Below are 24,501 nucleotides of genomic sequence, written 5' to 3'. Positions count from 1 at the left end.
AAAGAATTATTGGAGACATTCGGCTAAAATTAACAGGAACTCTTTGTGCATAAGCAGCGCAGCGGTTTTTTAAATATTTAAGCTTTGGGACTCTGGGGTTCATCAGCCCCAGTCGCTGGGCAGGACGCGGGTTCCGAGCGTCGGTCGGCGGGTGGCCTCCCGCCCGGAAACGAGGGAAGGGACGGTCGGCAGGGTCTGTGTTTCTGTCCTGGGAGGTGGTTTGGGCAAGTGTCCTTTTTGGTGTTAAAATAGCCATTCTTTTATAGAACCGTTTTGCCAGTGGACCCTGGGTCGGTTGGTTGAGTTTTTTGTTTTGTTGTGTTTGGCGAGGAAGCGAGGGGCATCTCTGCGCCCTGCTGCGGCCACCGTGTCACCAGCTCTGGGGACGGCAAGGGGTAAGGGTGCCAGTGCCGTCCCTGATCCGAGCAAAGCCGGCCACATTTATTTTGGTTTCTGCTCTAACATTAAACCTACTTCTGACCCCAAAGGAAACAATTACCTAGTTTATAAATTCATTAGTTGTACTGAGGAACATTTTAAAAACAGCAATGTTTCTCAGCTACCCTGGTGCTTTTAAAAATAATTGGAGTCACTGTGTCAACGTATTTTAAAAATACCCCATGCAAACACAGCTATCGTCTCTAACTGAGGTTTATGCTCTAAGCAAAGTAATTCTCCCCATTCCTCTGAGGAATACTTAGTTCCTCGTGGGCTTCGAGTTGGAGAATGTCCCTAAATATTCAATTTTTCTTAAGGAATAAAGCGGTGCTGTAACTTTATAAAAGATATTCCTGTGGCGTAACTACAAAAATGACAAATTTATGCCCTCAAAACCCGCCCAATTCTTGCAAACTCTATGAAATCATTAAAACATATTTTCTCTGTTGTGGAGTTTACATCATCATTAATGATTAGTAATGAGATTTGACTTTAAGTTTTTAAAGGAATATATGCAGAAGATATCATAAATATCTAAATATATAAAATATATATCTAAATATATAAAAAAACAGTAAATAAGGCTGCATAGAAATTAAGAATTCCTTCAAGATACATGATATTATGAATAATGTATAAGTGATGAACTGTTTTAAAAAAAACAGCTTAAAAAGTTGAAAAACTTTAAATATATATGATAAAAGGGCTAATTTCCTTTAATATGTTTTTCTCTCTCTCTGCCTCTCCCTTCCTCTCTCTGAAATCAATAAAAACATATTAAAAAAAAAATAAAAATCTTAGGGCCTAGAAATCATTTAATCCACCTGTTCAGTGTTCAGGTCTCCAGTGCGACGCCTTCGCCAGGAGGAGCCCCCACGGCCAAGGCGGCCCTGCCCTGTCTCATGGCTCCTGCGGTGTCCGGCCTTACGCAGCGGATCAGAGTCTCTCTTCCTGTGGTTTCCTAATTCTTTGTCCTGGGATCCCAGGTAAGGGGTCCGACACGTCTTTTCACACCTGCCCTCTGCCTGTTTGGAGCGGGTCATGAGCTCCCTCCTTCCCCACCATCCCCCTCGCTGCCTTCCAGCCTCCTGTGCAGGTCCTTCAGTGGCCGAAGTCTTAGCGACGCCAGTGCCCTGGCCCCAGGCACCCTCGGCATGGCCTGGCCGGGCCCCTCCGAGCCCCTTCCGACGGCGTGGCTCCCGCCCTGGGCAGCAGCCTGCGTGTGGCCTGACCGGCCAGGGCTGATTCCTCCCTTGTAAAGGCACCGAAAGGTGACACCGGTGTCTGCGACGGCTGTGCTATAACAGATCCTTACGGAGAGCGCTCTAAATTAAAACCCCGTGCGGTTCTGTATCAGCGCTTATGCTCACATCACCTCCACTTTGGAAACATGCGAGCGGTGTTTTGAGCTCGAGAGCAGAACCTTCTATTTATCGGAGTTAAATGTCTCTTAAAGAATTCATCGCCCCAGCCTCGGAGACAGTTGCCATCGCCTGGATCTTGAGTTGCCTATTGCTTTTGTTTTCTTTCCCTGCAGCCTTCGTGTGGCACCCACGGGCGCATACTCTCTATATTCAGCCAAGGCATCGACTTTAAAATGCCGTCGACTCCACAGGGCACGACTCTGTGATAGTTACGGAAAACCTGGGCGCCCCTCTGGGTAAGAGACTGCAGCGCCTTCAGTGTGTTATTCCGGCATCAAGCTCGGCGCTTGGCCGGCGGAAGCTCTCAGAAGATACTCGCCGCCTTGAACGGGCGAGGGGCTGGGCGCGTCGCTCTCCGAGCGGAGCTTTCCGCTCGGCCGCTTTATTGCACCAAGTCCGTTGGCGGGGCCGCTGCCAGCCCGTGTCCCTGCGTGTTGAAAGCAAGAGCATAATGCACATATCGCCACACGCCGGGGGGGATTTAGGGACTATCGGATACGTAGGAAATCACACCCTCTGTCCCGCGCCCGCAGCCCACTCCCCACGTGTCCTTCTGGCGCTCGATGGCCCGGGCCACCCTCCACCGAGAGAGCTCGGCTTTCCCGCTCGGTCTCGCTCTCGTGCGCACATCTCCGCGAAGGAGGCCTCTCTGGGTGGTGCTCCTGACAGCAACAAAGGCCGTAAGGTCCTTCGTGCACGTCGCCCAGCGTCTGTCGCCCGCCTCCTCTTGCTGGGCGCCGGGGTGGCAGAGGCGAGGGCGCGCGGATGGTGGCGGGAATGTCGTACTTGGTGATCCGGTGGCCGTAGGTGGAGCAGGCGTTTTACTGAGAAGACACAGGCAAAGGCCCTGCCCTCTGGGGCTCACGTGGTGACAAATAACGGGCCAGCGGCGGGCTGGCGGCAAGAAGCCCGGCCGCGACCCACCCGGGGAGGAGGCAGTGACGGGGCCGCGGACCCAGGGTGGTCCTGCGCCCATCTCTGTGGGATGGCATTTGAGGCGCTGTCCGGAGGATGGGTGCCAGCCTTGTAAAGGGGTGAGGGAAGCGTGTGCCAGGCAGCGGGACGACCTGCAAGTCAGGAGTCGGCTTATTCCCAAAACTTGAAGTCGTGTAGCTGGAGCGCGGCTGGGGGGGGGTCAGGGGGCAGGCGGGAGCCAGGACGCCCCGGGGCCGTGGTCAGGAGTGTGGGTGACGCCCGGTGAGCAGCAGGGAGCCGCGGGGGGGCCGGAGGACGGAAGTGACGTGACTGTCCTTCTGTCCCGAGGGCCGCCGGGCTGCTCTTGGGGCGGACACGTGTCCGGGAGGGAGATGTGCTGTGGGACTGTTGCTCTTGTTCCGGAGACAGGACCAGGGCTTAATAGCAAGAAGTTTAAGGGAGAGAATGACAGGGAAGACGGCGGGGAAGACGGCGGGGAAGACGGCGGGGAAGACGGCGGGGAAGACGGCGGGGGAGACGGCGGGGGAGGCGGCGGGGAAGGCGGCGGGGAAGACGGCGGGGAAGACGGCGGGGAAGGCGGCGGGGAAGGCGGCGGGGAAGGCGGCGGGGAAGACGGCGGGGAAGGCGGCGGGGGAGACGGCGGGGAAGACGGCGGGGAAGGCGGCGGGGGAGACGGCGGGGAAGGCGGCGGGGAAGGCGGCGGGGAAGACGGCGGGGAAGACGGCGGGGAAGACGGCGGGGAAGGCGGCGGGGAAGGCGGCGGGGGAGGCGGCGGGGGAGACGGCGGGGAAGACGGCGGGGAAGGCGGCGGGGAAGATGACCGTAAATTCTGGGCCTGAGCTGTACACTGGTGATGCTAGTGAAAGACAGAGGAAGGGGTGGTCAGGCTCTAGTGGCCGCCTCCCTCCGGCACGTCCCGGTCCTCGCCCACCCCGTGCTCGCTGAGCGGCTGGTGCGTGGCAGGGGCTGCGGATACGGGCAGGCGGGGCCGGCCCGGCCTTTGGACAGCGCTCTGCAGTACTGAGGAAGGACTAGTGACAGGGCCATGGCAACCGTGCCGAGGGCTTGGCTCAGGCTGTTTTTTATCTGCCAATGTGCTCGTCCTTGCGGCCCGTTACTCCGCTAGCGGCGGCGGCCGGAGGGGGGCGGGCAGGACGGGCGCGGTGCCCGGGGCGACATCACGGCCTTGTCCCACCAGCACAGGTAGGAGCCCCCGCACCCCCAGAAGCCGCTGGAGCCGGCAGGCGGCCTGTTTCCTCGCTAACTCCTCTTGGAGCGTAAAGACACGTCCGCAGGGCGTCAGGGAAAGAAGGGTGCGGGTGGTTCCGGCATTTTCTCCCCGCGCTGGGTACCGTTTGGAGTTGTCATCTCAAGAGAGAATGATAAGCGGGCTGACACGCAGAAAGGCATCGGGGTCCAGTGGGCACCACGTGCCCGGGTGGCGCAGGAAGGGAGTGGAAGGAGGGCCTGGCCGTGTCGCGCTCGTGGTCACGGCTAAATTCTTACGTGTCAGCATCGTAGCTCAGCCTTAGTGGATCTTCAAGGGCACGCAGACCCATCAAAGAGTTTAGCCGTGAGTCTATTTTCATATAAAACGTGGTGACCAAGTTTCCTCAGCAGTGCGTGCGGGCGGGCTCAGTGTTCCCGGTGCCACCTGCCTTTAGCGCTTAACATTTTATCTAGATAATAAATATGACATTAGCGTTTCCTCTTCTATCTTGAAATTGTTTAAATGCCCCCATTAGCTAACTAATACCTCCAGGAAAAATTATGTTGCGCTTTGAAGTCTTTGGCACGCCGAGGCCGCCTGTGGAGCCCGCCTCTCCTGACGTAGCCGTAGAATTCCGTTTCCTCCGTCACCGTGCTTACTGATGTCGTTCACGCCAGGCGTGGGCCTGCGGCGGGCACATTGCAGCTTGAGAACAGCGTGCACCGTGCTTAGCGCTGCGCTCTCAGTGCCGAAGGGCGTGGTCATTTTTTAATACGGAGAAAAGGCCAGAAAACTGTAACCCTAAGAAACCGGTTTCCTTCCCTGCTTTCAAATCACCCGGTACCAGGAATTCATAAGCCCCGTAAACTAATAAGCGTCCAAAGTCCCCAAATGTGGAGAAACTGGAAAAACCACATGGTGTTAAGCAGGGACCTCTTCCGTCTCGGCATCGGGCGGGTGTGTTCACACCACGCAGTGCACTGTTCTCGCCCTTGTCCCAGCTCCCCCGCAGCCCGCGGCGGGACGTGGCCTCCAGGCGGCAGCGCCCTGTCTCCAGCACCGCGCACCTGCCTGCCGCTCGTGGGGGTTTCCATAGCTGCCTCTTGTTTTGAGGAGTTTCTTGAAATATTCCCTCCCTTTACACTCTTCCTCCCTCCTGTGCCCCATCTCTTTCCCTCTTCTCTTATCATTAAAACACACACACACACACGCGCACACACACACACGCGCACACACCGTGAAACCATGAATTACGTGATTTGTTTGACCTTGTGCCACTTGAAGTCCTCTGCCAAACCGGCACGATGAAGCGACGGCAGTCGTGCTGCTCCTCCGAGGCAGGGCCCGCTCCTGCTTGGGCTTCCTTAGCGTAAGCGTACAGGGCCGTGGAGGCCCCGCTGCCTTGGGGAAGGGCCTTTCTTGCTGTTATCAGCAAACCGAGTCACTGTATTGCTAGTGTAGCTTCATTTTGCACCATGGGAATCCAAAGTGCTGTGCTTTCAGATTTATTTTTGACTCCCCATAATTTAGAGACTTTAGTGACGTTTTTCATTTAACTTTTCAAAGTGTAATAATTCTTAAAGTTATACTTTTCAAATAGGAACCAAGATTTATGGTTAAAAGAGGTAATTAAGGGAGTCAGGGCTGCAGACTTCCAGCTTCAGGATGAGTCAGCTCTGGGGCGTCGTGTACGGTGCGGTAACTGCAGTCAGTGGCACTGCTTTGTGAGTTTGAAGGTCGCCAAGAGAGTGCGCCTTAAACTATTCGTAGTGATGGATGTTAACTAACCTTATTTTGGTAATCATGCCACGTTTTATGCGTATATAAACTACGTTTTATGTTGTACACCTAAAACAGATTCAAGGTTCTATGTTAATTATGTGCATTAAAACAAGAAGAAATGTGACTTTTAATATTGGAACGAATTTAAGACATAGAAAGTAAGCAAGGGAATGTAGCAGAGAAATAATTGAGAATTATGACCACAGGACCACTTTCCCGAGGCTCCTCATTCCGAACCTGGTAGGAGAGGTTGTTCGCGTTACCGTAACCCCCAGCAGCGAGCCTCAGGAAGCAGCAGCCTTCAGCACAAATATGCGGGACGCACTGAGACGCTTATTTAAATCACGAGGCTGTATCACGGGACACGTGGGAGCTGGCCTGGTGCTGCGGGTTGGACAGCACCCCACCTGAGCAGTCTTGTACGAAACTGTCACTTCTGCTGATATCAGCGGTGAGTCGAGTTTTCACAGTCCCTCAAAGAGGCAGACCCAGAGTGGCCACCTGGTCCCGCCGGCACGGTCCCAAGGAGAACGAGAACGCGCCGCCCGGACACTTGCGCGCGGATGTTGGCCGCAGCTGGACACGAACAGGAACCCGGAGCCCGTCAGACGCAGCTGAGCGTGACGCCCACACCCTGCAGCGGCGCTCGGCCGGGACACGGAAGGGCGCCCTGCCACGTGCCAGCGTGGGCCCGAGAGCACCGTGCCGCGTGGAGGAGGCCGGCCAGAGGCCACGCGGCGAAGGAACCCCCTCGTGTGACAGCCGGGGCCCTGATCCTGTCTACTCACTGCTTCAGGTGCGTCCGTCCATCCTACTGACGTCCCCGTGACCGGTGAAAACAGCGTATTTCTTCCTCCAGGAGAAATCAGTAAACTTTGGCAGCTCTTTGTAGCAATTTTGAAAAGCCTCCCCCTGGGCATCCTGTACTTGTTTTTCTGCATCCGCCGTGAGTTTTGTCTTAACTCGGAGATGCTTTTAATTCCTCCAGCCTTCAGCCGGTCCCTCCCCTCTGTTCTCAAAGCTATTGCCCAGGAAACAAAAGGTAGTAAAACACACGTCACACTGTAGTGCGTGAGAAATCGTGTTCAACATCCCCAGCACTGTGCCTAGGCATGGCTGCTTATTCAGTAAATATTTGTCGAAAGGATGAATGAATGAATTTTAATGTTACCAGAGATTTGGTCTAAATCTTAGTCGTACTTTAGAGCATAGAAATGAGAACAGTGTGAGTAACTTGAGCAAATTATATTTTCTATATTAAGCCCTGAAATGTGTCTCCTTTTTTAACACCATTAGCACTATTCCGGGTCCTTCCAGCACTTCTGGGTGCATTGACTCTGTGGTATTTCAAAACAGAATTTTACCACATTATAAAAACAAACATCTAAATGCAAAAGATGATGTATACAGGTTTTGCACGTTTCTTCCCATAATTGCAGGCTTCTATAACGGGTGAAAGCAGGAAAGAGACCGTTTAAAGAGAAATGAACGCACATTCACTCCTTTGCTTTTTCCAAAATTACTTGGTGCCTGTCTTCTTGCCAAGTTCTTTAGTAAGTGATGGATATTCAGAAATTCTGGGAGCGGGTGTTGGGGGAGACAGCCTCACTGAGATATAATTCACATACTATAGAATTCACTCATTTGAAGTGTAAATTCAATGACTTTTCGTATATTCGCCGAGTTACAGAACCATCACCACAGTCGATGTTAGAAGATTTCATCGCCCTGAAAAGAAATCCTCTACCCTTTAACAAAAACTCCCATTTCTCCCCGAACACTGCCACCCTAGTCAACCAACATTAACAGCGTGCACTGGAAATAGTAGCCACAGTGTTTAAGCCACATCGTGGGCCTAGGTAAGAGCTAATAATTGGTGAAACTTATGTTCCAGGTACTTTCCTAAATACTTCTCATATACTAAATTTACTTAATTCAGTTCTCACGGCAAATTTATGAGCAGGTACTATTGTTACCTCCTATTTTGTAAGGAACAAACTTGTCGCCCATTCTCTACCTCCCATAATGTGGCTTCTGCTGAAGAATTAAAGAAGACAGTGGAAGAATTAGTCAAAGGAAAAAAGAGTCCGGGTGGGGGACCGAGAGAGAAGAGAGAGCGAGATTGCAGTGTGAAATCCAGTGGGTGCACCTCCACGGGAGAATCAGCAGCTGCCTCAGGGCCATAGGCCGTGTCTTGAAAGTTGCTGTGGCCTGTGCCCCCTGGTCTCTTACCTGGAGCAGAGGGGGACCCACACACTCCCCCAGTCTGACTACATAAGGTACAAGGCACTGCCCCGACTCAAAGATGGGAAGGAAAGGGAGAGTGCTCTGCTTTTTGCGCCTTCCCTCCCACCTCCAGTGCTGGCAACGCAGTCTCGTATATCTTTTTTATATAATAATTTTTCCTTTGAATCCATGTGATACTAATATTGCCATTCCTCCCTTCTTATAATTATTTTGCTTGGCATTTTAAAAATTCATTTACTTTTAAACTAATTTTGTCTTTACATTTAAAATGCAGTTGTAGACAGTTTGTAGTTGCATCTGTTTTGTTCTATCTACTCTGACAGTCTCTGCCTTTTAATTGCAGTGTTTATTTTGTTAAAGTTTAATGTGATTACTGATATGGTTGAACCTGGGTCTACCATTTTATTGTATGTTTTCTATCTGTCCCGCCCCCTGTTTTTGTTCCTCTGTCTCATTTCCCACCTTTTTGGAAATCTAGTATTTTTTAGAAGAACATTGTAATTTTTATTTGCTTTTTAGCTCAACATTTTTATTCATTTTTCTATTTACTCTAAGAATTATAATGTGTACTCTCAAATTTTTACATTTATTTTTATATTGTTTATATTACACCATTCACCCCCCCCCCAAATGTAGAAGGCTTGCAACTTAATAGGTTCAAATCCATTCAGCCATTCTTTCTGCTGTAGTTGTCATACTTGTTGTATCTCTGTGTTTTAAATACCATATGAAACTGTAGTTTTTGCTTTGAATGTTGTTTTAACTCAGCCGCTGTAACAAAATACCATAGACTCGATGGCTTAAATAATGAAAATACATTTTCTTATAATTCTGGAGGCTGCAAGTCAAAGATCCGGGTGCCAACGTGGTCAGATTCTGGAAGGGCCCTCTTCCTGGCTTGTAGATGGTAGGCCCACCTGTCAGAAACAGACAGGGAGAGGGAGAGGGGGAGAGAGAGGGAGAGGGAGAGGGAGAGGGAGAGCTCTAGTGTGTCTGTATCTCTTCTTAGAGTATAAGGGCACTAGTTTTATCGTGAGGGTCCCACCCTCGTGACCTTATCTAATCCTAATTACCTCCTCAAGGCTGCATCTTCAAATACCACTACATTGGTGGTTAGGGCTTCAACGTACGAATTAAAGGAGCGCAGTTTAATCCAGACAAACAGTTATGTTTTAAATAAATTACTATATACAAAGCAAAAAAAAATCTCCCCACATAATTGTTTTTTGTATGTACTGAGATAGTGAGCATTTCTGATGTTCTTACTCCTTCTGATATTGGCATTTCCATCTGATACCATATTCCTTTAGCGTGAGGTTTCCTTTAGCATTTCCAGTGGGGGAGTCTGCTTATGACAAGTTCTCTTAGTTTCCTTTTATCTTAAAATTTATTTATTTTGTCTTTATTCCTGGAAGATATTTTCACTGGGTATAGAATTTTGTGTTGACAGTGTTTTTGTTTTTGTTATTTGTTTGTTCTTTTGTTCGTTTTTTTTTTTTGTGTGTTCGTGTGTGTTTTTTAATTTGTTTTTTAATTTTAAAGATGTTGATGCCCAGCCGTCATGGCTCAGCAGTTAAGCATCGACCTGGGATCCAGGAGATCAAGTTCGATTCCCTGTCAGGGCACATGCCCGGGTTGCGGGCTCCATTCCCAGGAGGCAGCCAATCAATGATTCTCTCTCATCATTGATGTTTCTCTCTCTCTCCCTCTCCCTTCCTCTCTCTGAAATCAATAAAGACTTTTTTTAAAAAAAAGAAAAAGGTGAACTTTTACTCTGGGCTCCCTTGTTTCTGATGAGATACTAACCATCAGTCACATTATTTTAAGCCTGTATGGGGGGTGTCGTGTTTACCTGCTGCTTTCACAACTTGTTCTTTATCTTTGGTTTTCAGTAGCTTGACTATGATGTGCCTCAGCCTGGTCTTATTCATGTTTATCTTGCTTGATGTTTGAATATGTAAATTTTTAAAATTACATATTTCTAAATTCTAGGCTTTATTTCTTTAAATAATTTTTCTGCCCCGTTCTCTCTTCTTTCTTTCTGTTACTCAGATTACACGTATGTTATGCAACTTGCTGGCACCTGCTAGGTCCCTGAGGTCTGTTTGTGGTTTTAGTCTCCTTTCTCTTTATGCTTCATTAACATTTTCTCTCTCGTCTCTTCTTTGTTATTAAACCTGTCCAATAAATTTTTATTCCAGATAATGTAGTTTCACTTCTGCAGTGTCCACTTGGTTCTTCTTTATAAGTTCCCTGCTTACCTGTCTGTCCTTCCCTTCGTTACAGGAGTATTTTGTTTTGCTTCACTGCGGATAGCACACTGGCCACTTTAAAATGTTGCCCATGACTTCAGACTCAGAGGCACCCGAGGGTTTGTCTCAGTTGGTTCCCTTTTCTCCTGAAAATGTGCTTTATTTTTCTGGTTCTTTCAACTAATGGGAGATTTTGTAATCATATCCTGAACATTATGAATGTAAGTTTTTGAAAGTCTGGATTCTGTCTTTTTTCTCTGATGATAGTTTTTTCTTTTGTTTTATGAGACAATTATTTTGGTTGGATTTGAACTGAGAAATCTGTTCTTTGGACAGCAGATCTGTATTCAGTCCAGATTTTTTAGACTGTGAAGTCTAAAATAAACTTTTACTTACAGCAATTTTAGCTGTAGAGAAAAATTGCAAAGATAGCACAGGGAGTTCTCACTATACCCCATACCCAGCTTCCTTATTTTTAACATCTTATATTATTACACTACATTTTTATGATTATTAAACCAATGTCTATAATTTTTATTAACTAAAATTCAAACTTCATGGAGACTGTCTTTATTTTTAGCAAACATCCCCTTTCTCTCCTCAGGTCCCACCCAGAATACCACATTACATTTAAGTCATGACACTTACGCCTCCTCTGCTGCCTGGATGGTGACAGCTTTTCAGACTCACCTTGTTTCTGTTTACCTTAAAGTTTGAAGTACTGGCCAGGTATTTTTTTGACTGTCCCTCAGTTGGGTTTTGCCTGATGCTTTTCTCAAGACGAGACAAGGGCTGTGTGTTTCTGAGAGGAAGACCAGAGATAAAATGCCCTGCTCATTACATCGCGTCAAGGGCGCGGCCTGCGTTACCGGACGACTCATCACTGCGGATGTTGGCCCTGAGCACCGCTGGAGTCCGCTCCTTCGGTCTCTGCTGTGACGCTCCTATGTTCTTTCCTCCCTCACTGTGCTCTTTGGGAGGAGGCCGCTCTGTGCCTTACAGGGCGGGGGTTAGACTCCCCACCCGCGGGCACATCTTTTCTTCTGCCTCTTGACTTTGAGCGTGTTACGCACATTCGTGGTCCGGCCGTCAGCCAGACACCGGTAGACGGCGTGTTGGGATTCCCTTTCTGACCCTTGTCCTGAGATTCCCCCTGTGCTTCTCCGAGGCCAGTGCTCTCAGGTTCAGGGTTTTCCTTCTTCAGGCTAGAGAGACAGGCTTTGCCCCCAGCGGGCCTGCACTCCACCACCGTGCCCCTGGCCCCAAGCTAAACTCTTTGAAATTTTGCTGTTCCTGGCATGTCGTCCCTTCCAGAATTTCCCTCCTTTTGTTCACTTTCCTGTGCCTTCAAGCGTCTGCTTTTTCTATGAATTCCTGACAGTATCGTTGTTTTCTGCTGGGGCGTTGGTCTGGCGGCATGTTTGTCGTTACAGAAAGCCAGAGCCCTGACCTCTCCCAGTTTCACACTCCGATGGTGGGTGTGGGGGACCAAACGAGGCTCCTGATCTGAAAGAACTTAAAGATGGTCAGGAATCGAGAATTAAGAAGTTCATGAAGGACGATATCAGATAGCAGACAACCAAGCACTAAGTTATGCGACATAAGTAGTAGAGTTTTAGAATAGCAATAGCCAATAATAACCGGTCCTTGTAACAGCCCCATACGGTTAAGCTGTGTGTGCAACGTCCCTTAGCGTTGAGCCGCGGTTCCAAAAACGCAGCCTGATTCTAGGGGGTGATTCTGTAATCTCCGCATCCCGATGGTTGATCGAACATTTGTTTTCATGGTGCCATCCCCTAGAGCTTCACTCAAGACAAACCACATTCACGACCCTGCTGTGCAGCCCCGAGCGATGGGCCGCCACAGCGCTCCGCTCTGCCTTGGAAGGAGTCCAGCTCCGCGTGAGGGGCGGCGTCCGCGGCCACGGCAAGGTCATGAGAGCCAGAGCGGGCGACACTGGTTCATAAACCTACGCAGGTTCCAGGTGTACATTCTGTGACCCATCTTCTGTGTGGTGTGTTGTGTTGTGTGCTCATCCCCCAAGTCGTCTCCTTCCATCAGCACTTCCCCCTCCACCCTCTTCACCTCTTGCGTGGTGACCTTTCTACAGGTCCCAGGGGCTTCCTCCCGCCGCCCCCGCGGTGTTTGGCTTTTTCAGACAGTCTCTCCACACCCCTAGAAAATCAAGTTTCCAGCTGGCCGTGTACCTTTGTCCCCCTGGATCCCCCGGTCTCGGGCTCACCTGGTGCCTTGGTTGTCTGTGATCTCTGCCTGCAGGTGCTGGATGGACCTTAAGGGCGTCCGTCCGGTCATCATTTCTCCCTCCCCACTTCCAAAGGTGTCGTATGACATCGACTTAAAAGTACATCAGGCCTGGCTGGGCGTGGCTTAGCGGTTGAGCATCGACCTAGGATCCAGGCAATTGGGGTTCGATTCCCGGTCAGGGCACATGCCCAGGTCGTGGGCTCGATCAATGACTCTCTCATCATTGATGTTTCTGTCTCTCTCCCTCTCCTTTCCTCTCTCTGAAATCAATAAAGATATATTAAAAAAAAAAAATACATCAGAAGCACCTTTTCCTCTGTAATTGTTTTGTTTTTTTCTCTCATCAATCTTCTTTATTTGGGACACTTTTGTCACTTCCAATCCCTATTTTTCCTAACTATTTCCCACGCTGGTAAAATTGCGCGGTTCCTGCTCTTGCGCCGACCCTGCACCTGCCTCCTTCGGCGGCGTTGTCATCTCCTTCCGTCCGAGGACCTCAGTTCCCTCTTCTCCTCTCTGCTCTCCGCGGAGCGTGTGTTTCTTAATCCCGCCGTCTGCTGCTCACCCCTGTAGGGACTATGTGACTCTCGTTGAAAAGCCTTTGGCTGTCGTTTCTTTTTATCATAAGGAGAGGGAACGTGGGCTTTCTTCCCGAGAAGATTGTAGGCGGCCTGCTCTATAGGAATGGATCGGGGTTCAGCGGGAGACCGAGCTGGGGCTGAGCCCCGACTCCCCTGCAGAGCAGCCGACGTCCGTGGAGAGGGGGCTGCGACTCCCTAGGCCTCATCTACTGTTCCGTGGAGTCAGGGTGGCAACACTGCCCTCGCCAGGCCGGGAGCTCAGGAACAGTGTGCGGGAGGCACAGCCTCAGCCGCGTCCTAAGTGCCTGCTCCTCGCTGGCACCGTAGTTATACTTCATTACGGTTATTGTCAGGTGGACCTCTCGCGCCTTCGTGGAGAACTGGTTAGTGGTGATGCTGCATTTAAAGGAGACACAGTGATAAATAAGCTCTAGTGCCTGCCCTCGAGGAGTCTGTAATCTTTAAAGGAGGTAAAATATTCACCAAAGCCTCTAGGCACATGCAGCTATGGATTATTTTTTAAGAGACAACTGTGAGAGCTGCTAACACTCTAAGCGGACGCCATCCGTGGCCCCTTAGATGTGGAACATTGGGGGACTGAGAGGCCAAGAATGATGGTCGGTGTCACCCCAGGCTTCTAAGCGGCTGAGGGACCCACAGCGAGTGGGGCACAGGTCCCTCTGCCTGCACAGGGTGCACTGGGACCCTCTGGGCATCGCCGCGGCCATGAGAGCATGTGGCAGCGCTGTCAGGTAACGTCACCGGAGCCCAGAGGGGAGCTCAGCCTCCAGGGCCTGACAGTGGGAGGCGCCTTGGAGGAGGTCACCTTCGAGATGGATGGTGGAGGTGAATGGGCTCCCCGCGGGGGAGGTGACGGGGGGCGGGCATGAGTACAGGCCAGAGATGGTCCTGCTACTTTCTGTGCTGTGTTTTCTGGGAACGCCTAGCTTAGGAGGGTGCATGCGGGGACTGGCGGAGGACATGCTGGGATTCAGGTTTGTGCCAGACGAGGGGGGTCTGGAGTCTTCTCCTCCAGGGACTGTGTGAGATGTTAGGACCTGGAGGGCTCTGAGGTGGCCCGAGCTCTGGCCGACGTAGCAGAATGGTACAGGGCATCTGGAGCGAAGGCGTGTGTCAGGGCTTCAGAGGGAGGCCGTGCAAAGACCCAGAAGGTTCCATGAGAGCAGAGGAGTGGAAAGGAGGACGGTGTGAGCCAGGGGGCGGAAGCCAGCAAAGGCCCGGGGTCCCACTGCGGTCCTCAGGGCGATGGGAGGCGACCCAGTGGGAGAGGGAAGCAGCCTCACTGGTGTCCACAGAAAAGACGAAGACACTACGTTGCCTCAGTGAGGTCAGCCGGGCCTCTCGGCTGGGACCCCTGCCCAGGGCTCTCGGACACAGTGGGCGGGGCTCCACTCTGCCCATCAAGCGGATCGAAAGTCCTCCATGGCGACGGGGCAGGTCCTTAAGTCATTTTGTGTTGTGATGACATTGAGATGTTACAGGAAACTCACCTCCTATTTATGTCAACCAGCCCCTGGGAAAATTGCACTCATTGTGCTTGAATCTCAGAACCCACCCACGACGCGTGGGGACTCACTGTGCCGTGGGTGCCAGCACACTGGCTGCGTTTTACCGAGGGGCCCCCTGGAGGGAGCGTGGGGCAGGCTGACCCAGGCCCGGCTCTGACAGACTCGGGACTCCTACGCTCCCAGCCCGGCAGGTGCCCTGCTCCAGCCCCTGTTTCCAGGGCGGGTGTCGGAGGGAGCATGGGTTTGGTTTGTGGTCACCGACTAACAGGGGCCCCCATGTCTCCCCGACGCTACTCCACAGCATGGAGTTGTGAGTGAAAGAAAACAGGTGCCATTTCTGGAAGGGCAGGGGCGGGCACCCCGTCAGAAATGTGCTGTTACCTGCCGGGGCCTGGAGCCACGCTCACCTTCTCTCTCCCCATTTTCTCCCCCAGTGTTTGTGAGGTTCAACTCCAGCCACGGGTTCCCGGTGGAGGTCGACTCGGCCACCAGCATCCTCCAGCTCAAGGAGGCGGTTGCTAAGCGACAGGGGGTTCCAGCCGACCAGCTGCGTGTGATTTTTGCGGGGAAGGAGCTCAGGGATGACTTGGTGGTGCAGGTGAGTCTCCCGGGGTTGTTCCTGGGACCAGCCGGCAGGACTCAGGCAGCTTCCTCGCCCAGGCTGACCCTCCGGCCCTGGGGCTAATAGAGTAAGTCGCGCCTGGGGATTCCCGAACTTTCCTCCAGCGCTTCATTAACCCGACCCTCTTAATTATGCGCTGGAGCAGCCAGCAGGGAGCCGCAGACAGCCGGGTGGCGAGCTGGGGCGGCGCTGGCCGATGGGCTCGGGGAGTAAATGTTTACCGACTGCGAGCGCCAGGCCGGTCGGCGTCTGGTCGATCTCTACCTCCCGCGTCCCGTCGGAATCCTAATGAGGAAGGCGCGGGATAAACTTGCAAATCAGGCGGCTCCTCTCCCGCGGAGAGGGATTTGTAACCCAAGTGTGACCCCTGGAGGACCGGAGGCACCTCTGCGCTGGGACTCCCGGCGCAGGTGCAGGGCGCAGGGCCCACTGGCAGCAAGCTGGGGGCTCCCTGCCCCGCGGACATGTGCTGAGGCTGGCGGGAAAGCACAGCCAAAGTCCACCTTTGTGCCTAATGTCTCCAAGCGTCAGTAAGACTTTCCCGGGACAGGACCCGTTGGAGAGGGAGCCTGTGTGTCTTCTCTGGGGCCTGCACAGCTCTGACACCAGGAGGCCCGATCCTCTCCGTCCAGGGTTCCCCTCAGAACAGCGATCTCTGCGGGAATAGGGGAGGACCGGTGAGGGGACTAGCGAACCCCGCGTCACCTCTGAGGGAAGCCGGCAAATACGGTCCCCCAGGGACTGGAGTGACTCTCTGTAGGAGCATGAGAGACGCGACACCTTCTGTGGAGGTTCAGGGGCGGCTGCTGAGGGCCCTGCAGACACATCCCCCTTTATAGCCCGTCCAGCTCCTGGCGACAGCTGTGTGGGGGCCGCTGTGCACAGGGCTGCGGGCCTGGCACAGGGTGTCCCTCCGTGTTTGACACCCTGTCACCTCAGGGTCTCTTCCGGGATGACGGTAAACTGCTCTGAGAAATGCTTTCAGAGTTCGGGAGCACAAAGGGAGCTATAGAAATGCAAATCGCCCCACTTCCCTTTCTCAGCTGGCGGGGGCACCGGCTCCTTGCGCGCAGACTGCTGTGGTGGCTTTCAGGCAATTGCCTTCTATGAGGGAAGGGCCTGCGCTAAAAGTGTTTTGATTTTTTTATTTCAGTCGACAAAAAAGCTTTTACTGTACCTGCCAACCTCTAAATCCAAGAGTGTTTCCTTCACAAATAAATGATTGTAAAACGGCTCCTTGAACGGAAATGTTTTATGTTCCCAGAAGTTTGGGATTTGAGGTCCTCAAGCTCCTCGCCTCTACCCCCGCCCCCACTTACTCGTGCATGTATAAGTTATCTATGGATTTAGATTCTTTATTTTGACAAACACCAAAGACAGGCAGAACGCATCCCCGCCTTTGTGGAGACAGCTCCTTATGTAGGGGTTTAAAACAGATGTATTAGCCTGAACCATATGGCGTAGCTGAAAACTACCAGCAGCCTCCTTGGTTTAGCCCAGTAGCTGTAACATAGGACATGCTAACTAACTGCCCTATGAAAATGGAACCAAAATACCATGAGGTTGTAACGGTGGAGAAACAGGTCTCAGGGGTCGCCACGAAGAAAGGCTTCGTGATGAGTTGAAGCTTGAGCACAATCTGGGGACGGAGAACGCGCGTGGTGTGTGCTTGGGAAAGGCGCCAGTCCCTGTTGTTCTAGAGCCCGGAGGAGACTGCAGGTTGGCCCAGAGCGGGACTCAGAGCACCCACAGGGCCTCGACTGCCTGGCGTTGAGGTCGCCTGCATGGGGAGCTAGAGGGAGATGGGGCCCCGGAGAGAAGCGGGAGTCAGGCCGTGCGATCGTGGGAGGGCCGAGGAACCCTGCACCTAGTGAGAGGCGATGCCCGCAGGAGGCCTGCGTGGACACGTCCAGCAGGCAGCTGAGAACTTGGGCGTGGAGCTTCGGGCAGCTTTATTCACATGAGATTCCCATTATTTATTCACATATTAGTCACGATGGGTTGGTACTTTTTCTTTGTAAAGAGTTCCTTCAGCTCGTGCAACCGAGTATTCAGAGCCCATATTTAAGGACAGCCTGCCTGGAGGTGGATCCTGTGGTCACTGGAACCATTTAGGGGGCAAGGGAGGAGCCAGGGAGGAGGCCTCCGCCGCCCCTCTGCTCCCCTGAGGAGAGTTCAGAAGAAGAAATTACTGTGAGGGCGCCTACGGGAAGACGAGGGGCCCGGGGGCTTGGTGACTGCAGTGGCGACTTGGTGGCCTCAGGACTCCAGTCCTGGGCAGTGGCTGGTGAAGGCTGCACTGTGGGGCTCGGGGAGACACAGGAGTGGGGAACGAGCGAGGAAGGAGAGCCAGAGGGAGCCCCTGGAGCGGGGCCTGCACGGTGCCCGGGGCCCAGCAGCCTCTGGCCGGGGACCAGGCCCTCGGCCGACTGCTGCGCAGTTGTCATCTGTGGGAAAGCGCAGATTCACAGCCCGGTTTTCTCAACTTGGGTCATCAGCACTCTCCACGTTGTGTGATCTTCATTTCTAAGTGTATGAGTGATGCCCTACGAGTTTATACCATAATAACATAACTCAAGCATTTGGGGGGGCCTAATTTTTAATATTACAAATTAAGGCAAAACAAATCTGAAAATGTATCTTTCATGCTCAGAGAATGAGGCCGCCTGGGGTTCAGTTGGCTCGTTGTAAAGTAGGAATAATGAGAGAACCTGTCTCCTTGGGATCCTGTGACGACTGAACCGGTCAGTTGCTGTCAGGCTCTCAGGACAGAGGGTGCTATGCAGTGAACGCTGGATCGCGATTCTTAGCATTTCGCATCTCACGGCACATAAACTAATTACTAAAATCGTGCAGCACACCGAAAGGTATATTCTATTTTTTGCCGATCTGACGAAGGAAACAGATAATTCTGATTCCATCACGCTGGCCTGCTGCTGTGCGGGCTGTTGTCATTTTTGTATCAGACGGTCTAAGGGAAGAGGTCAGTGCCCCCGACGGATCAGGTATCGCGTGTTTTAAACATCCTGCGGCACGTGGGTTGAAAGTCGCTGCACTATATAAATATTAGCATCTGTTAGCGTCAGCGTCAGGCAGTTTCTTCAGCATCTGAGAGATCACCTTAGATAACACAAGACTCACTTCGTCATGGATTATGCAATAAGTTAAAGTTAAGGCGATGATAGGATGAGTGTTTTACTGGGGAAAATATATATATATGTGTATATTTGTGTGTGTGTGTGTGTTTGTATAATTTTTATATATTTTAACTAAACTCTGTGGAGTTTATAAATAAATGTTTGGCCCTCACACATACAGCTTTTACTTACCTTAAGAATAGTAGGACTTGAATTTATCAAACTTAAAAAGACTTTACAGTTCCTCTGAACATATGTAGTAAAAGCAGAAACCTCTCGTCGCATTGTTCAGCAGAGATTCATCATGGTGTTACTGCTTTTAAAGTGCATTTTTATAGCATGGATATCTGCCATGCTCTGCTCTTACGGGGAGCAGATCGGGAAGAGTTCACACCTGTCCTGCGCCATAAGCAGAGCTCTGTGCATGTTTGTATTATTTCTCTCGTACCTACAAGAGCCCAATATAAAATATTAATGTCTGACATATTACTCACAATGGCTTGATATTTTTTCTTTGTAAGGAGTTCTTGTTAACTCATGCAACAGAGGACTCAGGGCCCGTTCAAATAATGGTCACTCCTCCTACCCCCCGCATCTAACATGCTACACATCAGAAACCCCGGGAATCACCGCCACATAATTTTAACTTTAGTGTTGAGAATCCCACAAGGAAAACAAGGCTCTAATGTAGTTGTATATGCGAAACCGATCATCTTCGCAATTAGATGAGCTGCTAAAATGGCAGGGACTTCAGTACTTATATAAGATCTTGTTTGAACAGAACTCTGTATTCACACAAGCTGTGTTGTTATTAATGTCGTTAATATCAGTGCAGGTTTATTAGCTCGTGTGTTTATTAGTCAAGGTTCTCCGGAGAAACAGAACCAATAGGTTATGTGCATATATATATAGTATATAGTATATATACTATAGTATGTATAGTATATAGGACAGGGAGGGAGGAAGGGAGATAGATGATAGATAGATGATAGATGATAAATAGATAGATAGATAGATAGATAGATAGATAGATAGATGATAGATAGATAGATAGATAGATAGATAGATAGATAGATAGATAGATAGATAACAGATTTATACAAGGAACTGTCTCACACAGCTGTGGAGGCCGACAAGCCCTAAGGTCTGAGTGCTCGGGCCTGAGAGCCAGGAGAGGTGATGGATGGAGCAGCCCCAGTCTATAGGCCGATGGGCTTGAGGCCCAGGGGAGCTGATGTTTCAGCTCAAGTCCAAAGGCTGGGAAACAAACCGGAGTGCCACTGGGCAGGAGGAATTTCTTCTTGTTCTGGGAGGGTCAGCTTTCTGGTTCAGGCCGACTGGAGGGGGCCACCCATGTGGGGGAGAACCATCTGCTTTACTCAGTCTGCTGAGTCAATGTTATCTCACCCAAAAGCACCCTCCCAGACACACCTAGACTCAGGCCCCACCAAATGCCCGGGCGCCACCCGGTCAAGAGGACACTTAAACTTCACCACCACAGCCAGGACATGCAAACCTGTTACCTTTATTAACGTTATAGGGAAGTTACTCTATCTGTATTCTTTTGGTAATAATAAAGTAGACTTACAAAATAGGAAATAAAATAGGACTTACATAGAAATTTTTGCCTTGTAAAAGGGTTCATCCAGGTGGATGCTCATAAACTCCTTTCAGCAAATAACTCAGTTTCATGGCGTTTCAAATGTGCATGCACATTGGAGACCGTCGTTCCATAAAGTGGTTTGCTCTGCGGTCAGTATTAAAGGGCATCCGTTTATTACCCGCACTCTTTTAATCTTTATGATGACAGATCTGAGTTTGGAGGACCAAAGACATTTAGACTTTAATAGCTTAGGTTGTAAATATTCAAGAAGAGTAAGTGACCCTGAAAAGCCAAATTACTTAATTGGCTATATTTTTAGTGACATGCACCATATATGTTTCAAAATTTGTGAGTAGTGACAACCAGCTCTCACTGACAGGGCACAGCCTATCCAGTGGCTACAGAATTCGTGTTTTTTTAAATCTGTGGGAAAATTTACCTGTTACTCTCAGGAACATTATCTATTGTTTTGGTCACATATCTAATTAACCTGCTAAATTTGGAAACTTAGAAACTGCACAAGGATGTTATGAAAATCCTCTATGCTCCTTGAACCACCTCTAACGTGAGTGTCATTTAACCAAAATTTTGAGAGTTGATGTTTTCTTAATGTCCTTTAAATTTTTTTCCAACGTCATTATTTCCCTTTTTTGTATACTTAGGCTATATTTTCTGATTAGAGAATAACTGTCTGCTAGTTATAAAACTCAAATCACAGGAGAAAGCATACCGGCAGGCCCCAGAACCCTGCTTATATGTTCTTAATAATTAATGATGATTCTTCATATGGTAGTAGGTATATTATCACTTATAATCTTATATTTTTTCCTTTATTCTATCACCTTGTCATGCACTTTACTGAAATTATGAGTTCAAGTAGACCCGAGGACATAAAAAAGCAAACTTGCTATTTCTGTAACTTCTAGTGGATCGGAGTTTAGTGATTTTGGTGTCGAGAAGCTGGCAAATTATTTGCATACAAGAGTTTTATTGGAAAGACTAGGAAGTTATGCATTTATTTTCAAGCTTGATGGTTATATTCTATTAGGCATGCAATGGGCAGAACGTTGGTGTTCTTTGATATTCTTATGCAGTCTTAGGGCAGTTGTTTACAGTGGTTTCCTCGCTACTGTTTAGTTGCCCTTTATCACGATAGAAGCTGCACTTTATAGGACAAGCACGGAACGTGCGAGAAGTTACTGCTGAGAAACAGAAAATGAACCGTGCGCAGGAGCTACTCGGCGTTCCCACTGATGAACGCTAAGTAGACCCCTTGGTGTACTGAGGGGGGTGGGATGCTGTGTGCCTGCATGTGTGTGTGCATGTGGGGGGGTGCATGGGGGGGTGTGCACATGTGGGGGTGTGCGTGGGGGTGTGGGGTGTGGGAGGGTGTGGGGGGGTGCGTGGGGGTGTGATTGACATGCGCTTACTGGGTTCCCCCTCTTTTTTTCATTGTCTTTCTTTTTACAGTGACCACAGATAGTGTGGCCATTATAGCTTATGATACAAAACGGGGCACTTTTGAGAGTGGAAAAAGTTTCTATTAATAATAATTTTTCCAGGACAGATGTACATGCAGGTAGTGCCCTGGGCCGAGAGACAGAGGCTGCCCCGGGCGCTGGGCAGGATTTCTCACACCTAAGAGTCTCAGCCTCTTTCAGAAAGTATTTCCGATGCCTTTCCCAGTGCCGACGGTGCAGGTGTGATGTGGTCCTGGAGTTTTACAGGGTGTTACCATTGGGGGCCCTGGGGACAGGGGCCTGATCTCTCTGTCATTTCTTACAACCACATGTGAATCTACGGGTACCTCAAGGTAAAGTTCGATTACAGAAATGTTCTGTTCCCTTTCACAGAGGAATAGGCGTGATCTCTTCCTGCAGAAAACAGACAAGCTCATTACTCACACCTGTTTTAAAGGGACAGTATTTAAGTATTTATTACTACGTGACTTTTAACATGAGAAATTAAAAAATAATTTAACTGACTCTCGGAAACATTTGAAGACTAGTCCACACTTAATGTTAGACCAGTGGGGCTTCGAGAAGCAGTAAGGCATGTTTCTCAAATTCCTAAACAGATTGTTAGCCCTTTATAAGTCTGAATAGATATGATTAGTATTTATTTTCTAAGTCTTTACCAACTATTTCAAGTAAACAAAAATAAATAGTTCCTGACAGCTGTGTACTCGAGTCGCACATATTTTCACAATTGATTTGAGTGTCATGCACTGTAGTTTTAGGAAACAAACAAGCCCCTCGTGTAGCCATTGTGGTTACAATGCTTAGAGAAAACACTCCTTTAAAAGCTCTCCCCCTTTTATTGGTATCATGCATTTATATAATGGAAGGCATTTAGGGATGACTTGATTTCATTTGTAAACTAAATTTATTTAAAATTCTTTTACACTGGAATACAAGACAGACAGAGGTAGAGGCTAGATTAAATTAGAACATAGAGTGGACATGATTTTTTGTTTGTATATAAAGAAGGATTCCGAAAATGACAGTATAAATAGCCAATACACTTTACTTGAAATTTATTTGCGCTGATAGAAGACAAAGGAGGCCAGGTTAAGTACCAGGTACTCAGAGAACAGCCACACAGCGATCCCTCTGCAGGCGGGAGCTCCGAGCGTGGTGAGACTGACACGCCAGGAGTAAGGCAGAGGCATTTCCCCCCAAGGGTGGGCACGCTGAAGGGGCTCCCTGCCGCCTCCTTCGGGAGGTGAGTGCGGACACCCTCTCGAGTGCCCCGGAGAACTGGTTCTTGACTGTAACAGCCTCGGGTCTAGAATAAAGGGCGGCGATCCGCCCGCGCACCTCGGGGAGGCTGGACCAGTCTGTGTCTGGCCGGCAGGTGGGTCAGTGAGATGGGATCTCCGTTCCTTCCTCGCTGCGTAACCCAGAACCTCAGAAACGTGACTTTCCCGTAGAGAGGGACTCCTGGCACTTGCGTGCCCTGCGGATTTAGGAACCGTCTGGGGGTGCCCTGGATAAACGCAGGCTCCACGGGGGGGAGCAGAGACTCGGCTTCTCAGGGCGCAGGGTCCACGGTCGGTGGGTTCCTGCACCAGGCCCGGGTCACCCAGGCGGTCCCACTGCCCCGGGGGCCCCCTGTTCCAGGGCGGACAGTGGAACTCTGGGCAAGTCGGTCGCCCAGGTTAGCGCAGGATGCGGCTTGTTCGGGTTGACAGGGCAAAGCCTGTTTTTTCGGGAAGCTGGCAGGTGGCAGGGGAGAGGCTCCGCACGGAAGCTTCATTGCTGCCCGGGGCCGCCCGCGTTTCAAATATTCTGTGTCTCGGGTGCTGGACTCAAACGCCATCATCTGACTGACGCGCGTTAGCTGCAGGTTTCCTGACACGGCGACCCCCCTTTAGAGAGGAATTTCAGACGCAAGAATCGCACCACCCGCCCCGGGCCTCTGACCCAGAAGATGCCTCTGCCTCCTTGCGCCCCTGGGGAGTTGGGACCAGCCTGAGACTCCCAGAGCGAGGACCTTGTGCGAAAAGCTCTTCAGCGCAGAACTGGCTTGTGACTGATGAAGCCCGAGGCGCCCTCTGTCCTTAGCGGAGGAGGGGTGGGTCTGGGCGCTGGGGAGCTGACGGTGACAGTGGTCAGCGCTGGCCCTGCTGCCTTTTCTGCCCTTAAGTGCGAGCTGAGCACGAGGTGAGGGAACGTGCGGTAAAAGTAATTTATTTTAGCTCTAACTTCAGTGATGCCCGTGAGACAGAGAAAACGGACTACATGGGGCAGGGGGTTTGCTCTCCGGGCCTAACCGGTCGGCAGCAGTTTAATTAAGTGAAAACAGCCTGGACGAGTGAGCGAGGCCGCACTGGCCATCCGGGCGGAGGGGGCGCGGCCTCAGGATTCCTAGGGAGCGGCAGTGGGTGCCCTGGCCTGGGACACTGTCAGATTTTTTAAGAATTGTCTCAGCCTTTGGGAATGTCCCTCCACCCGGACAAGCGCTCATTCGTTAGGGGAATGCAGCTCCGGGGGAGAAAATTATAAACGTTGTGGGTTGCATTTCTCTAAACTGCTTCTCACTGAGGGTTTTGCTCTGTCATCGGGTTTTATTTTGCCATCGAATGTCCCCTCTCCTGTTGTCGGGTCTGGTCATCGGCACCCAGGGCTGTCACCCCCGTGTGGCTGATTATGGGGACTAATTACGGCGCACGGAGCTCTGCTCCCTCAGTCAGTGGGACATTCTGGCATCAGAGGGAGACGTGAGGACGTGAGAGCTCACTGATGTCTATGTTCGGACGTAGATCACAACCTTTACTTCAAATATGCGGGCTTTTGAAATCTCAGGTGTTGCCAGGGATATTTCCTGTTCGTTTACACATCCCCGAGTATTTCCAAGGGCACAGGATCTGTGTGCTCGCAATGTATGCATAGTTCATCAAAACGCCCCGAAAAGAGAGGAAATAAGAGCAGACACTTACCTAAGACACTTCTATGGTTATTTAAAACTTGGGC

At 50.5% G+C, this 24,501-nt stretch overlaps 1 protein-coding gene across 5 annotated transcripts in view; it reads left to right on the top strand.

Annotated features, from left to right (window-relative positions):
* Positions 1-24,501, top strand: part of PRKN (parkin RBR E3 ubiquitin protein ligase) — a 618,945-nt gene that overhangs the window by 120,431 nt on the left and 474,013 nt on the right. For all 5 annotated transcript variants that reach the window (XM_081141126.1, XM_081141124.1, XM_081141123.1 and 2 more), the window contains exon 2: positions 15,099-15,262. In XM_081141126.1, coding sequence (XP_080997252.1) covers positions 15,099-15,262 — 164 coding nt within the window. The remainder of the gene's footprint in view (positions 1-15,098; positions 15,263-24,501) is intronic.

This window comes from Miniopterus schreibersii, assembly GCF_964146895.1.
Source record: "Miniopterus schreibersii genome assembly, chromosome: 6".
NCBI lineage: Eukaryota > Metazoa > Chordata > Mammalia > Chiroptera > Miniopteridae > Miniopterus > Miniopterus schreibersii.
This window is presented reverse-complemented; position numbering and strand designations above follow the sequence as displayed.